This window comes from Epinephelus fuscoguttatus, linkage group LG5 (assembly GCF_011397635.1).
Source record: "Epinephelus fuscoguttatus linkage group LG5, E.fuscoguttatus.final_Chr_v1".
Classification (NCBI taxonomy): domain Eukaryota; kingdom Metazoa; phylum Chordata; class Actinopteri; order Perciformes; family Serranidae; genus Epinephelus; species Epinephelus fuscoguttatus.
Genome location: NC_064756.1, coordinates 5,291,075 through 5,306,272, shown reverse-complemented (window position 1 = coordinate 5,306,272; position 15,198 = coordinate 5,291,075). Strand labels below are relative to the sequence as shown.

The window sequence follows — 15,198 nt, the reverse complement described above, 5'->3', positions numbered from 1 at the left end:
ACTAGGCAAAATCTAATTACAGATATCTTGAATAAGAGTTTTGACTAGGCAAAATTATGTTGCAGATATCAGTAATGAATATCCAGTCGAGCGATTAAACGGCTTGCCATACACGCCTCTCCTCTGATGAGTAAAGAACAGTCCTTTATAAACTCACAACATGTCCCTTCAGTGTTTACTGTTATAAATGGTGTTGCAGAGATTCTAGTGACTGTTTTCTCCTTATGAAAATTAAAATGACTGGGGGGAGGTATCAGAGCCGGTGATTCATGTGCGTATGTGCAGTACTCGGATGAGGCTGGTCGCCATCTTTACTCCATCCCAGCACATCGCTGCCGGTGGGGCGGAACACCACTCATCTACCCAGTTGATTTCTAGGAACTGCCGACAGACCTGGCTCAGCACCGTGTTTCACTGAAGATTAGTCACCTTTACTAGCACGCTACTCTACCTGCACCCGGACACACAATGGGAGAGCGAGAAGACCTAGTGTACCAGGCAAAACTTGCCGAGCAGGCAGAGAGATATGACGGTAAGACACACTTTGAGCGCTGGCTCCGAGTGGGACATGTTCGCCGCAGGGATTTTTTTTTCACGTTAACGGAGCTTTGCTCGGCTAGCTAGCTAGCTTCATGCTAGCCGCGGCTAGAAAGCTAAGCTGGCTCTTCCGCCTAATTTAACTCGTCACTGACATGGCAGCTGGCTTTGTGTTGGAAGGGATTAAAGCGACATTAAAACAAGACCAAGTGTCATGAAGTGTGTGTGTGTTTTAGTAAATCTGTACGGATGTGACAGACATGGGCTAACGTTAGCGAAGAGAGCTACAACAAAATGGCGGATTACTGGAGCGTGAGCTGTCAGGAGTTGCCTCCCCTGCACCATGCTAGTGCTACAGCTTAACACTTGAGCTACTGGCCTCATTACCTACTATAAGCAACAGAGTCATGGCACTGTGTGCACGCCCAACAACGTAGAAAGTGTTTGCGTGATTTTGTTTACCAGTGTTGGCCAACTTTAGCGAGGCGTTAGCCACAAGGTTAGCTACTCGGGGCTTGCTGTGTGTTAGAGTCAGTGGGAGTGGGAGGGCAGCTGTTCACTTGTGGTGGGGTGTTCCCCCTGCAAGCAGGCTACACGGATCGATTGGCGAAAATGACTCCCTCTTCCTCTCCCTGGCACACTCCTGTCAGACTGTCATACCATTACAGGCCTGCTGGAGCTGTTTTTAGAGCCCTGCCTTTGCCTCCGGTCACACGTTGCCCAGTGACGTTAAATGAATGTGCCATGAGTCATTCACGGGATTTGGACCGAGTGTATTTACAGAGTGATTTATGGTTAACTGGCCAAATGGTAACGCTGCTGGAATAAATTCACATTGTTATTCATCCGCAATATGTTAGCATGCTGCTGAAAGGGGAGTCTCCACAGGGCTTCACAGATGAGCATGGGAAAACTCACATGTTTGAAAATTATATCAGCCACTGTAAGATTCAAGAGGACATCCAGCCTGCAGGTATTAACTATTAACTCACAAAGGTAGTGGGTGTGTAAAAGTTAAAACCCTGCCAGCTGTCAGTTTATTTGCTATGTAACAATAAGGTAAAAACTAAAACAGTCAAAGTGAAAACTGGGGATACATGATATATTTTTTTTAAATGCTGATATATAACAATTTATTTGACCGATAAGCAACTTTGGGGCGGCAGGAGCTCAGTCCGTAGGGACTTGGTAGCTGGAGAGGTGCCACTTCACAGCCAAGGCACTGTCAAGATGTCCTTTAGCAAGACACTAAACCCCTAATTGCTCAGGATGCCCCCTCCCTCTGACATCTCTCCATTTAATGCGTGTATAGATTCTGTTTGTGCATGTGTCTGTATGAGTATACACATAATAAAGTATATCTTCTTCTGCTGATATCGATATATTTTCCCCACTTAATTTTAGTGATCAAGTCTCATCTGTAATGGAATTAACATCACAATATGCATGTGTAGTCTTATCCTGACAGCCCACCAGCAGATGGAGACATGAAAAAAACAATCATTTTAAAAGTATGTGATACTCATTCATTGTAGAAAAATAAGAAAAAGCTTGTTGGCTAATTCTGATATTGAATTTTAAAGCCAGTATTGGCCGATTAAGTGCTGATATTATCATGCATCCCTTGTGAAAAAGCATAACTAAGAAATGTAGGGAACTTAAGTCATCTATAAAGTAACACTAACAGCACAGAGTCATCACTCATGGCAAACACACATTTTTAAGTCTTGCTGATGATAGCTGCATCTGAATGAGAGAGCGGTTGTCTGAATACGGTCCAAACTCTCCTGTCACAGCAGATCAATAGGCCCACATTACGACAGGTAATGTACAAAATATAGGAAACCACCTGGAAAGCTTGCACTTTAAATTAAAACTAAGGATATCACAGATGACAAGGACTTGGGGTCTCATTTATAAACATTGCGTATGAACAAAACAAGGCCTGAAAGAGGCTTCGAACGCAAAAGTTGTGATCTACAAAAACAGACTTGACGGGAGAAACTTTCACCTGTGCTTACGAACATTTTGGAGACGTGAAATTGGCGACGCAGACGGTGAGGTGGAAACCTGATTATTGAAGTTGTCAAATATTTTTTAGCTTTTGTCTGTGTGTACATTATTAGTTTAGATCCTATGCATTGTTTTAAAAATGGAACCCGAGGAGAGTTGGGGTGTCACGTGAAAGAAAACAATACACATAATATACCTCACCCACCTCAGGGTGGGGTGTTGCTGCAGCACCCCACCCACCTGAGGGTGCGGCATTGTTGCAGCACCCTCAGCACCTCTGCTTCCCGCAGCTGTGTCTCCGGGCTGTGTGTTTGTGTGGAATCTCCTCGGGCCCAGCTATGCCTTACGTGCATGGTGCATCAATCAACACTCGTCAGTGAAAACTTTCCCATAATATGTTCTCAGTCATTGCAGTGGATGAACCAGTTGTTAATCAGTCTATTTTTGCCCTTTGGTTACCTGAATACATCTCAATCTCTGTTTGCTACAGTGGAGGTGTTATAAACAGTAAAATAATGGAATTGACTGTAGTTTAAAGAGGTCAGACATCAAGTTTCATCAACTTTTTGGACTTGATTAGTCAGACAAGATGATAAGATTAACAGCTAGTTGTTAGGTGTAGTCTCAAGATGTAAAGGAATGTGACGTGTGTCTCCTCTACAGAGATGGTGGAGTCTATGAAGAAAGTGGCAGGCATGGACGTGGAGCTCACAGTGGAGGAGAGGAACCTACTATCAGTGGCCTACAAGAATGTGATCGGCGCTCGGAGAGCATCCTGGAGGATAATCAGCAGTATCGAACAGAGGGAAGAGAGCAAGGGCGGAGAAGAGAAACTGAAGATGATCCGGGAATATAGGCAAACGGTAAAGCACTCAGCAAAGGCTCAGGGTATATCCACCCATAAAGAAGCTTAGTGTCTGTCAGGAGCACTTACATGGACATACCATGTCTCATTGTCCCACATATGTTTTCCATATTTAAAGAATCTCAGATTGGCTGTGCTAATGTGCAGCTCATATTGATAATAAACACTATAAGCAGCTACTGGACAGACTGCATATGAGTCATAGTTGGCAAATCCTCCGCTCTCTTTTGCTTTTATGAAGGGAAATAAGAGCTGGCTATTAATCTGGGAGGGGCCAGAGTGTGTCAGAGAGATGGGAGAGGCAGTTGGGCTGCAGTCAATGACCTAATGGGATTCAGAGATCAGTAATCCTGCTTTTGTACCTTTTATTTCTTTTGTCGTTCTCCATCTCCCTCAGGTGAACACATTTTTTTTACAGGTTGTTAGCAGCAACAGTGGGTGTCTGCAGACACAGACATCGTCCACATGTTTGTCGGCACATACAGCCCACATGGTCATATGTTACACCCTCAGAAACATGAGCAGATGACGACATTTACTTTACATGGACCCTTGTGCTCAGGCAGAGGTGGAAATCAAAATGTTCCAGATGTTTCTGCTGATTGAATAATCATATTTATTGTGTTTGTTTGTTTGTTTGGTGGCAGGTGGAGAACGAGCTGAAGAGTATCTGTGGTGACATTTTGGATGCACTGGAAAGGCACTTACTCCCCGCTGCTGTCATGGGAGAGTCGAAGGTCTTCTACAACAAAATGTAAGTGCTTTGTGGTCTGAATGTAAATGAGTGAATGATCCCTCTCAGGTCCTTGCACAGCATGTTGAATACATTTTGGTGAAGGTGTAACAGTACATAAATGTCATGGCTCAGTTGATACTACAATTTAAAAGCCACCAGGGTTCCCATGGTCAGGGAACAGTAAAAAGCATCAATGAAATTAATTGTTAGAGTAATCTTTTGTGGGTAACCTTCCACATAACGGCAGATTTGTTCACTGTAAGTTAGCCACTGACATAACGTAGCTCCTTAGTCACATTTCAGCATGAGATTGGTACAGTGGGGAAAAAAAACAAATGTGTAAGGATGTGTTTAATTTATTTTTCTAGTAACGCAAGTTTTAAAGACAGACAAAATCCTCGTGCTGGGGACTGAGGTAGCATTTTGCTCACTGGTAACTTTGGTGAACTGTTTTCATTGTAGAAGTAAGCAACATTTCACTTGTGTATCACACTGTGTGAACACTGAACAGACATGTTACCAAAAGGCAACCAGCTACAACAGGCTATAAAACTGAAAAGCATCTCTTATGCTATGAAAATAAAAATACAGATAAATAGAGTAACAAAAAATTAACCTTGTGCATTATGATGAGCGCTTCAATTCATTCAAAACATTCAAAGCAGTCACACATACGGGCACAGATGCTGTCAAAAGTGCTGTAGCATGTTGGATGTGTCTCTATTCACAGACCCTACAGTGGTGGAGCGACGCCAACACACCGTCCTCCTCGTCTTATACACAACTCTCTCTGTTGCTGCAAGACCCCGCCTTTTCATTTGTGCTCGCCAAAGTGTGATGGACTCATACGCCAATGCACTTGTTGTGCTGACCTCAGCAAATATTGCTAATGGCCTACGGCAAAAAGTTTCCAAGCAGAGCTCACGCATGTGAACTTTGGTTTCTTGTTACGTGTCCCAGTCCACATGCAGTATGTTCTGCGTGTGGCTGCGTGCACTGGACTGTGACAGTTCGGTATGAATACACAAAACATTACAGCCCTGGTTTAGACCTTTAAAATATTGAGAGTTCAGTTCCAGACAGCAAAGGTAGTATTCGAGGAAACAATACAAACTCAGGGAGGTTCACAAATGGGACACTCTTCAGGAATGTTTTACAGTGAATCCATCAGGACCAAAAAAAGCACAACAATTAACTTGTAATTTTATTCTACTCTTATGACTTCCATCCAAAGGAAACACTGTAGTCGTGAAAGTTAATTTTATCACCTTTCTTTCTCCAATTCCAGGAAAGGTGACTACCACAGGTACCTGGCAGAGTTTGCCACCGGCAACAACAGAAAGGAGGCAGCAGAGAACAGCCTGGTGGCCTACAAAACTGCCACCGACCTCGCCATGTTGGAGCTGCCACCAACGCATCCCATCCGCCTCGGCCTTGCCCTCAACTTCTCCGTCTTCTACTATGAGATCCTAAACTCTCCTGATCGCGCTTGCAGGTGACTGTTTTTGCAATTCACTCTAAAGCAGAGTAGAATCTTTTATTAACATGCCACCCTCCAGAATTTGATCTGAAGTGTTTTAAAGGATTTAATGTCTCGGAGATGGTGATCATTTTGAGTCAGATTTTTCTCTGATCCCTTCTCAGAGTTTGTACTCAACATGATATCTTATTATGTCAATGAAATGTACTGAAATAAATGTGTATATATATGACACAAAAAGGCAATCTATTATTTTGGCCAGTAAGAGATGAGTTCAGCTGGTGGATTTTTTCACTGAGCTCAAGTATGTAACACAGAAGTCGGCATTTCGGAGTGGCACCTCTGTGTGCTCCAAGTCCCCCATTCATGTTTAAAATATGGCTTTAACTTAAACAGCTTTTATAGTTATGGTTATAGTTGAACAGCACTTTCAAAGTTCTGCAACATACTCTGGATTAGACTGAGAGGTAGACCGCCATACTGCCATTGTTGATCCTGTATCGTCTTTGGCTTTCACATATACTTAAAGGAATGTTATCAGAAGCCCATTGCAAGCAAACAAGAATTAAATGACTTGCCTACAGTCATTGACACAGATGGATGATGTAGAAAATATATTTCCACTTATTTACTGCAGCTTAAAATGAACCAGTAAAGTGTTAAGTATGACCACATGTTCTGATACAGTCAGAGCTCAAAGTAACAGAAGTGTGTTTGTTCAGGTTGGCAAAGGCTGCATTTGATGACGCCATCACAGAACTGGACACACTGAATGAAGACAGCTACAAGGACTCCACACTTATCATGCAGTTGTTACGTGACAACCTGACACTATGGACTTCAGATATGCAGGGAGAGGGTAAGAGTCTCACATCATGGCGCCCCCATTCATCGTATTGTATCTGACATTTACCTGTTTGTCACTGCAGAACCTTTTTCCTCGACTGGATGCTGATGAACTAACGCACTCATCTGTTTCTGCCTGTAACCTCTTTACACTGGATTTATAACGTGTCCAAATACTGTGAGCAGCGTGATTCATGTCCTGTTGTTCTCATCATTGGCAGCAAACACTGAATGCTAGCTTATAATACTGTTCTTCCATTTTTACAGAGAGAAGTAAACCATGCATCTAACTACTCTGCAACTACACCAGTCAGTGAAAGGGGTAGTTCACTTTCTTATAAGTGGGGTTGTATGGGGGTACTTTACTTTTTGCTGACCCCTCCATATGTTACAGCTGTAACATGTATTGCACTCTACGGCTGTTGTCAACCAAAGAAAATTTTGGTTGACTGAAATTCTCTTCAGCTAAATGATTGGTCAGTGGGGCTAAAAAAATAAAATCTGCATAATGCCAGGTTCAGACTACACGACACGTTTGTCCCTTTTGAAAGTCACTGTCAGATTAGGCGATTATGGAGTCATAAAATTTTGCCGTGACTTGGCCGATAGACCATAGGTTGGTCCACGACCAATCGTCGCTGGTCATTATTCACCACATGCGTGATGTCATTGAATTATTCTATTTATATTATTATTACTATCAGGATTATTATTTCAGTCGCTGTGTCTGTTCATGTCCCAGTCGAACTGTTTTTGTAGTAACATAAAAAGTGCCACCAGATGTATGCTAGTGGAAAAATAAGTTCCTGCAAATGTTTCACAATAAAAGCCTTTTTTATAATATGGGATTCTCTCTACTGAAACTATAAAAGGCTTTTAATTTCAAATGGATATAGCTGTGATGCATTAAATCAAACAGGACTAGTGGGAGTGGATTAAAAAAAAATTTTTTGAGAAAAATACAGTGGAAATGAAAACACTGACTTCAGCTGAAGTTTTCAGGACCTGGATCTTTCTGCTCACAGTGTGCATGCTCAGCTACTGAATTGGTCTGTTACAGACTTCCTGTCTTACTGGTCTACATGTGTCTGAGCTGACATCATAACCATCCTACCTCATAAAGATCATCTGCTTCTCCACCTTACAGCATACATAATGAACGACAAAACAACAACTGTAGTAGCTTGTTAGGTTTTTTTTTCTTTCAAAGCCAGTCAGTTAGATAAAAGTCAAAGGTTTGAAGTAAACTTGCCTAATTTATTTTATGTATAGGGGGGAAAAAGGAGGTAGAATGATGTGAAACACAAAAGGCCTTTCATTGAGGTCCAGCGCTTCATTGACCCAGTGTGAGCTTTAGCACCACATTTCAAAGTGCTTTCCATTCAGAGGTGGTGAAATTGTTATGTTTTGTGATTTTAAACGTCTTGCCTTTTATTTTACTTTCTGTTGACTTTGCTGACAAACAGCTGTCTAGCAGCGTTAACATGTGGAAACATAGTGCCCACCCTCTGGTCTGCACGGGTTAGCTGACGTTAGCCTCGGCCAGTCTGCACTACACACCAGCTGGGTCGGTTGGGAGCTAGCTAGCGTCACAATACCTCTGGTAACATCGTCCTTGTGGTGAGACAACGTTGCTTTGGAAACATGGTGGCCACTCCCAGTCTCCCCTTATGTAGCCCTGGTGAGTAAGTAGCTTCATTTTTGAGCTGCAAAACCCCTTTAGCATCGTTTACAATGTTAGCACCACTAGCTGTGCTGACGCAGAGCTCAGAGTGATGCTAAAGGGTGTTTGCAGCTCAAAAATGGAGCTGCTTACTCACCAGGGCGTCCTGGTGGGAGACCACAGAAAGGGCAGTAATCACCGGAAGAGTGGCGCCGCTAGCTAACATTAGCTCCCACCTGGCGGCTGCACAGTGCAGAGCTGCTAAAGCTAGCTAACCAGTGGAGACTGGAGGCTGGGCAGTGGGCACTGTGCTTCCAGGTGTTTACAGCCATCTGTCTGGTGGGTGCGCAGTGCAATAAACTGAAGTAAATATTCTTGCTGAATAATGACACCCTTTGAGGTAGCAGCTTGAGCTATTGTTAGCTGTACACACTGTCAGGACGAGCTGCCTCACTGCTCTGAATACAGGAGCTCCTGATTTTAAGCTTTATTCTTATAAGATCAATACAAAATAATGTGCTTAAGTTTAATCAGGAGATTCTTTTGACTCTGTCTACCAGTCGTCTATCACGTAGTGCTCAACAGCTGTCACGCTACCTGCTGTTGACGTTAGACAAAGCCTCGCCACTCTGTTGGTCTTCATAAACATGATAGAAACAACAGTCAGTATCTCTCCTCTGTTGTTTCACCACCTCACTGAATAAACATTAAGCCAGAGCTGAGTAAATCTGCCTCAGACGATTCTTTTATAGCCGTTAAATTGTCACAAGTTACAACTTGTGAGGCGCTGAAAATTTAAAACAACAATAACCTGTTCAGCTTCATTCACGCTCCTCCTGCATTCATTCCAGCAGTTTGCAGAGTGTCCACGACGCCTCTCACTTCTCAGTGACTCGTCATCTCTTGTCTCTCTCTCATTCCCTCTGCTGTAGAGTCCTAAAGGAAACAAAGCTGACTGTTCATTTCCCATGTTAACTGTACTTTGTAAGTGTTGCTCACCCCAAGCCTTGCTCTGTGTGTGTGTGTGTGTGTGTGTGTGGCTGCCTCTTTCCCTCTCAGCACTAACTCACTCACAGTTTAATAATTCAGTCCACTCACCTGTAGCTTCGTCACTCACTCATTCAGATGGATTTTATATTAACGGTTGGTAACAGGCTGTGATCTGTGATGTTCCCACCGCAGTCCTGTCAAACAGGGATTATTGAGTTCAGATAGAACAGCTGAGCTTGACTCATGTTAACAGAGAGTGTGAGTTTTTACTTTGCTGCCTGTAAGACTTGAGACAAGGGATGTCCTGATCCAGTTTTTTTTGCCCCCGATCTGAGTCAGTTGATATTGAAAATCTGCCAATATAGAGTGCAGATCTGATACTTCTGGCGATTGCATTTAGGCTTCAATAATCATGATAGAGGTGTCCATTTTAGATTTATTTATTCATTTATTTATTTATTAATATTTTATTTTATTTTTGGCCTTGAAGCTGTCTCAAGGGAATCTCTCTGTCTGTTTTAAGAGAGTATTTTCTCTAGTGTTTGTTACTTCGGTGCAGCCTCTGTCTGAGCCACCTGAATCAGCTGTGTTCAGTGTTTGCGTTCATTGTTTGTCTTTTGCGCAAATTAATTAAGAGATTACTGTTACGTGGAGCTTTTGTTGAGTCTGCAGCGATGTGATGGGTGTCGTTGCTGTCGGCTCTTCGCTGTCTGTCTCTCCCTGGAGCAGGGAGGTGAAACACCATGCGCCATAGATGACAAAGGAGTTTCTTACACTGAGCTGAAATTAAATGAGCGCAGTCTCCGTTTCTCTCTGTGTTTTGCTTTCGTATATGGCGTGTAGTGTTTCGCTGCAGGCGGGGCTCAGCACCTTCTCATGCTCAGAGGCTCAGCTGTGTAGAGGAGAGACAGGCAGCGTTGATGACTCATTGTGTCTTCGCGAGTACAAAAAACATGAGCTGATGTTAAATAAAGGTTTGGATCAGGCGCTGTTTAACTCAGTATAGCCGATCCCGAAGTGTTAAACAAAGCCTTGATCAACTTGATTCAGATATTTGACATCGGATCAGGACATCCCTACATGTGTGTACACCAAGGAGCAGAGGTTTAGATCATGTCATTAGCATGCAAGACTGCCTGCACTGTAGAGTTGGGCGATGTGATAAAATTTTCCAACTGGCGATTGCTAATGTATATTGGCATGTGTGCGAAGACTCTGTTACTGTACGTTCACACCAGAAGCTTCCAAAGAGGCAAAGTCTGTCACGGACGCCCAAGAAGCACGACTGTCAAAAATATTTGTGGCAGCTGTGGTCGCTCTAGTCGCTCATCACTTGAATCATTGTCAAACGTGTCAATTTAAAGGAGCGGCAAAGCGGACTACTGGCTTTAAAACAGCGTAGTTGCTGCTTGCTGTTGTCCAGTCAAAAAGCAAATAGTTGTATTGATAAAATGCTTTGCAGTATGTCATCCCGTTCAAACCAAGCAAGGAAGACCTGCATGCTACGTCGTTACATTAGCCTGCAATTCTCTCCTCTGTTAGTAACATTACACACTTTAAAACTCACCAGACCAACCAACTACCTCCGCGACACAGTCCCAAGCCTCATTCTTTTGTTTTGGTCTCTGTAACCGAACAGCGACACATTATACAGGACTGAGTGGGCGCGAACGCAAGTAATCAACTTCTCAGTATCCATTGTTGGAACAAGTGCGCTGTAGGAACCAAAGTTACATGGCTTGTTCTCTGGGACCCGCTTCATCGGAGCACGTCAAAACTTTAAAACTCGTTTAACTTTACAACAATCATCCGATTGGTTGTCGCCGAACTGTGTCAGAGCTCATTACCATAAAGTTAAACCAGTTTTAACTCCCCTCCGGACCAGTCCAGTTGCTTTGATCACCCAAGACGCGCAGCTGACGACCAGGTCGCCCAAGTTGCCGGGCTCTCATTGAAAATTAATGACTTCTGCCGTTTTGGACGCTCTGGTTGCTGTTGGTGTGAACATACAGTTAGTCGTCTTCTGTTCCAGTAAACACCAACTCTGGTTTGGTTGAAAGGAACCCTTAATTCACTGAGTTAGATGTGAAAACATGGTTCCTCTGCCTGCTGAGCTGCAGCAGCGCTCACAGACCATTAGATTGAAATAAAATGACAAAAATCACCCAAAAAGAACAGCCGACGACGCGCTCAGCCAGTAGCCGATATCTTTTGCCGTCTCCATTGAGAACACAGAGGTGTTAAATGTATCTGCATGTACAGACTGTTTTGTCAAAGCTCCCCTGATTTGGTGAAGTTGAAACACTGTTCACACACTCTTTTTCTTCCACTTTCTGATGTCTTCAGTTTTCACACTGTCAGTTTTCCCAACACTGAACTTGAATGAGTGACTATGATTCACAGTTTGATTCCACGTGTCACTCCTCACCAAAAACTGGGGACAGGTACATTTGGGTTCAGCATGCACCTTTGACTGATGATAAAGATGTTTTAAAACACATTTCCTCTCGAGAGGTCCAGATTTTTAGAAACAGGTTAGTTGAAACAGATTTTCACCTGGATCCTAGTGTGTGATCCCACGAATGCTAACGGTCAAAAATTCGAGAACACCTCCATCTTTCCTGTTTTATTGAAATTTACATAGTGTGATGTTTCCTGTTCTCTGGAATTAAATCATGGAACAGTTTCAGATTATAATATTTTATCTACAACTTTGACTCATTGTCACCTTGTGAGGATGCAGCAGTTGCAGCATTCGTTCTACAATGGAAAGTTTTCCCAACACTGTCGGCAGAAGTTCCCACAAATGTGTTCATGTGGCTGCGGTGCCAAAATCAGCTGACAGACAGATCAGTAACTCCAGTGGAGGGAATGTGTCTTTTTATTTTGTCTCGTATTGCAAATTTTTGCAAAAAAAAAAAGGACAAGTAAACAAGGTTTCTGTGTCTTTTTTTTTTCCAGATGACAGGTTGATCAAACACATATGAGAATAATAAACTCAGTGTACAGAGGCCTTTAATTTACTTCTGCTGCAGCAGCTGTTAACACATTACATGTTCCCTGAACAGAGCTTTTGTAGTCATCTGCATTTTACATCATTTTACAGTTTTCAGTAACCTAAACTTTTGTTTTTAGCCTCTGGCAGTTACCTGTCACCTTTATACCAATTGTCAGGTTATTCACTGGACTTAAACTGCTGAGACTGCTGAAGTAATGGAGGTGTTCTTGAAGCTTTTGACTGGTAGTGTGTCTAAAAATTCTTTATCCTGCAGCAATAAGAGCAGTTTATCAGCAGCAGTGCTGGAAAGTAACAAAGCACATTGTTTGTACTGAAGTACAATTTTGAGGTACTTGTACTTCTGCTGCTTTATATATCTACCTCACTACATGTCGAAAGCAAATATTGTACTCTTTACTCTGCTTTATTTATCTGACAGATGGTTTCTCAGCAGATTGATGGCAGAACATGAGGTTATAAGACTCAGTAATGCACAGATATGACTAAGTTTGGGACTGCAAATTAAACTTGTAACGGTATACAAAGTCGTTAGCTCCACCCTCAGACAGCTACAACGAGGCTACACACAAAGTCGGGGTGTAACAGTTCACTAAAGTCACGCTTCGGTTCGATACAGTGCTGTCGCAGTTCAGTACATTTTCAGTATTTTCGAAATTTGAAATGCCAGACAAATTTTCTTCATTTTTAAAATTTTATTTAGAGTATTTAAAGAAGAAGAGAAAGATAGTTTGTATCGTGACTCCTGTCTGACTGCTGAGCGTGGACACTTCCTGTGTCTGTCCCTTCAAATTAAGTTTATGATTTATTTTGAAAAGGCGCAGCTCCTATTGGAGTTTCACGTTTTTTTTTTCTGCAACTAAGCGACCAATGAAATCTTTCCGATGAATGACCTTTCTGGTTGACGAACGTCTGCTCGACTGTTAGAGGGCAACCCTACTGATTTCTTGCTACTTTTTTGGTCATTTCTTCTTCCGATACTCATCGACTTCTTCCCATGTTTTAAAAAGAAATCAAGCCAGTTTGTTCAGGTTTTAAAGGGTTAAACACAGTTAAGACTGTAGATTTGAATCCTCCAAATATAACAAGATAGTTCAACGTACTGTTCGTAATGCGTACTAAACTGAACACCTCGTACCGCACAGTTCAATACGAATATGTGTATTGTTACACCCCTGATACACAGTAACATATATTTTATAAGTTATAATATTATAATAATATATATATTATAATATAATATATATATATTATATTATAATTGTATATGTTATAATTCGACACCATCAAACATGCACACTGGGTACTTTTCACTTGTGATCATTTTATTAGTTCTAAAAATGTAAAATAACGTTAGCATAGCTTTGTTCTTGGCGAGTTCATAAACAGGTTTTAACTGTAACTGTGAACGAACCCTGACGTTGTGTTTTCTGTCGACAGGTGAAGAACAAAAAGAGCAGCAACTGCAAGACGTGGATGATGAGGCCCAGTGAGACTATGCCACCAACAGCCAACAACTTGAGACCCTCCCCTCACCTCCTCACACTCCTCCTCCCTCCACCTGCGGCCTCCTCCTCCTCCTCTGTCCCCTCCCCCACCCTCCAACTCTTCGCCCCGCTCTGCGAGTTCCCCTCCTCTTCCTCCTCTCCCCTCCGTTTCCTTTCTTCCACCTCTGCAGCTCCGTGATCCAGCAGGGCCAAGGAGTTAACAAGTTTATTTTTCTCTTCTTTTTTTATTTTTATATTAGTCCTTACATCATTCAAGTAAATAGCACTTAATTGAGACAGGAAATACAATGTTAGAAAGACAAAGATAAAGAGCGTACCTGGGTTGTTTCTGTTTCTGTCGTCCTGGTACAAGCAGTTCTGAAACATTATCTTTGGTTTCATTATTGTATTTTTGTTTGGTTTTTTGCTTTTTTTTCCTCAATATTTTTATCAGTTGCTGGATGTATTGAGAATTTTTTTTCTTAATGTAATTACAGAAATTAACTTTTATTACTGAAAATGTTGACTATTAGTTATGGGAGCTATTTTATCTTTGTTTTTAGTGAAATGTCATGCGAATCATTTTATCTGGGCAAAAAAACTACAAGTGCCCTTTTTGTTAACTTAGGTTTTCAGAGGAAGTTGGCAAAATTCGCGATATCCACGTGGGGCAAAGACGTGCTTAACTTTTACACCATAGTGATTCTGTTACCATGTTTTTGTAGTTGTCTTTGGACTGTACTTTGTGCTGAAATACTGTATCTGTGCACACATGCTGAAGGTTGACTTATCGCTCGCCAGTGGTTTTGGGAGATGTCACACTTGTGTAAAAGACGATTTGGCCCCACTCCTCGACACAGAGCCCTAAAATGAAGATAGTCAGTGCTTGCATGAGTTAACACTTTGTTTTCTGCTGCTTCTCCCCTACGTTTCACTAAAGCTCCTCTGGTTTTAGAGGTTTTCTTTCGTCACCGTCTCCTTCGTTTCTCCTCTCGTTTTGCTTCATTATGTGTAACTCGGAGCTGATTTGTACTACTGGATATCTGACTGGAGCCACAGACAGGGAATCTGTATTGTTCTTACTGAAACACAGCATGGAATTAACATTAAACAATCTAAATTAAACCTTAAACAAACCGACTTGCTGCCTTTTTTACATTTGTCTTCAGAAGATACTGATGGTTTTGCAGCCTCTTGGCTCAAATATAGGGAACTGTTTTAACAAGATATTGAATGCAGGGTTCACAGGGTCATGGAAAACCTGGAAAAACATGGAATTTGACAATCACATTTTCCAGGCCTCTCTTTATAAGTCTCGCACAAGTTGACACCCTGCAGGCCCAAACAGAATCTGCAGATTTTTTTTAATTTGTTTTCAGCGATGATCCAAAATTAAAATTTGTGGAATTTTGTGGGATGGTTTTTTTTCCCGTAACGTAATAGACAATATTCAGGTATTATAACAATTGTTTTTGAGCCAAAATGACCTCACACAACACATTAAAACCTAAGATAAGTCAATAAAATCCTGAAAAATAAAATGTTGGACACATGGACATTAGATA

The 15,198-nt window shown here is 42.0% G+C and overlaps 1 protein-coding gene across 2 annotated transcripts; it reads left to right on the top strand.

Moving 5' to 3' along the window:
- The first annotated feature begins 290 nt into the window (after positions 1–290).
- Positions 291–14,773, top strand: ywhae1 (tyrosine 3-monooxygenase/tryptophan 5-monooxygenase activation protein, epsilon polypeptide 1). 2 transcript variants are annotated; one of them, XM_049576970.1, is made up of 7 exons: positions 291–532; positions 3,214–3,413; positions 4,063–4,169; positions 5,440–5,646; positions 6,354–6,490; positions 9,073–9,124; positions 13,587–14,773. In XM_049576970.1, exons 1-6 carry the CDS (start codon positions 469–471, stop codon positions 9,078–9,080), a joined length of 723 nt encoding a protein of 240 aa, XP_049432927.1. In that variant the 5' UTR covers positions 291–468; the 3' UTR covers positions 9,081–9,124; positions 13,587–14,773. The 2 variants fall into 2 exon arrangements, with proteins under 2 accessions (XP_049432927.1, XP_049432925.1); XM_049576968.1 differs by lacking the exon at positions 9,073–9,124 and having other exon boundaries at positions 293–532.
- Positions 14,774–15,198: the final 425 nt, after the last annotated feature.

Excerpts from the sequence above, each read along its gene's own strand:
- ywhae1 (XM_049576968.1), top strand. The coding sequence starts at position 469 with ATGGGAGAGCGAGAAGACCTAGTGTACCAGGCAAAACTTGCCGAGCAG. Across the intron at positions 533-3,213 it reads GCAGGCAGAGAGATATGACG|AGATGGTGGAGTCTATGAAG; the intron begins GTAAGACACACT and ends TCTCCTCTACAG. Across the intron at positions 3,414-4,062 it reads TCCGGGAATATAGGCAAACG|GTGGAGAACGAGCTGAAGAG; the intron begins GTAAAGCACTCA and ends GTTTGGTGGCAG.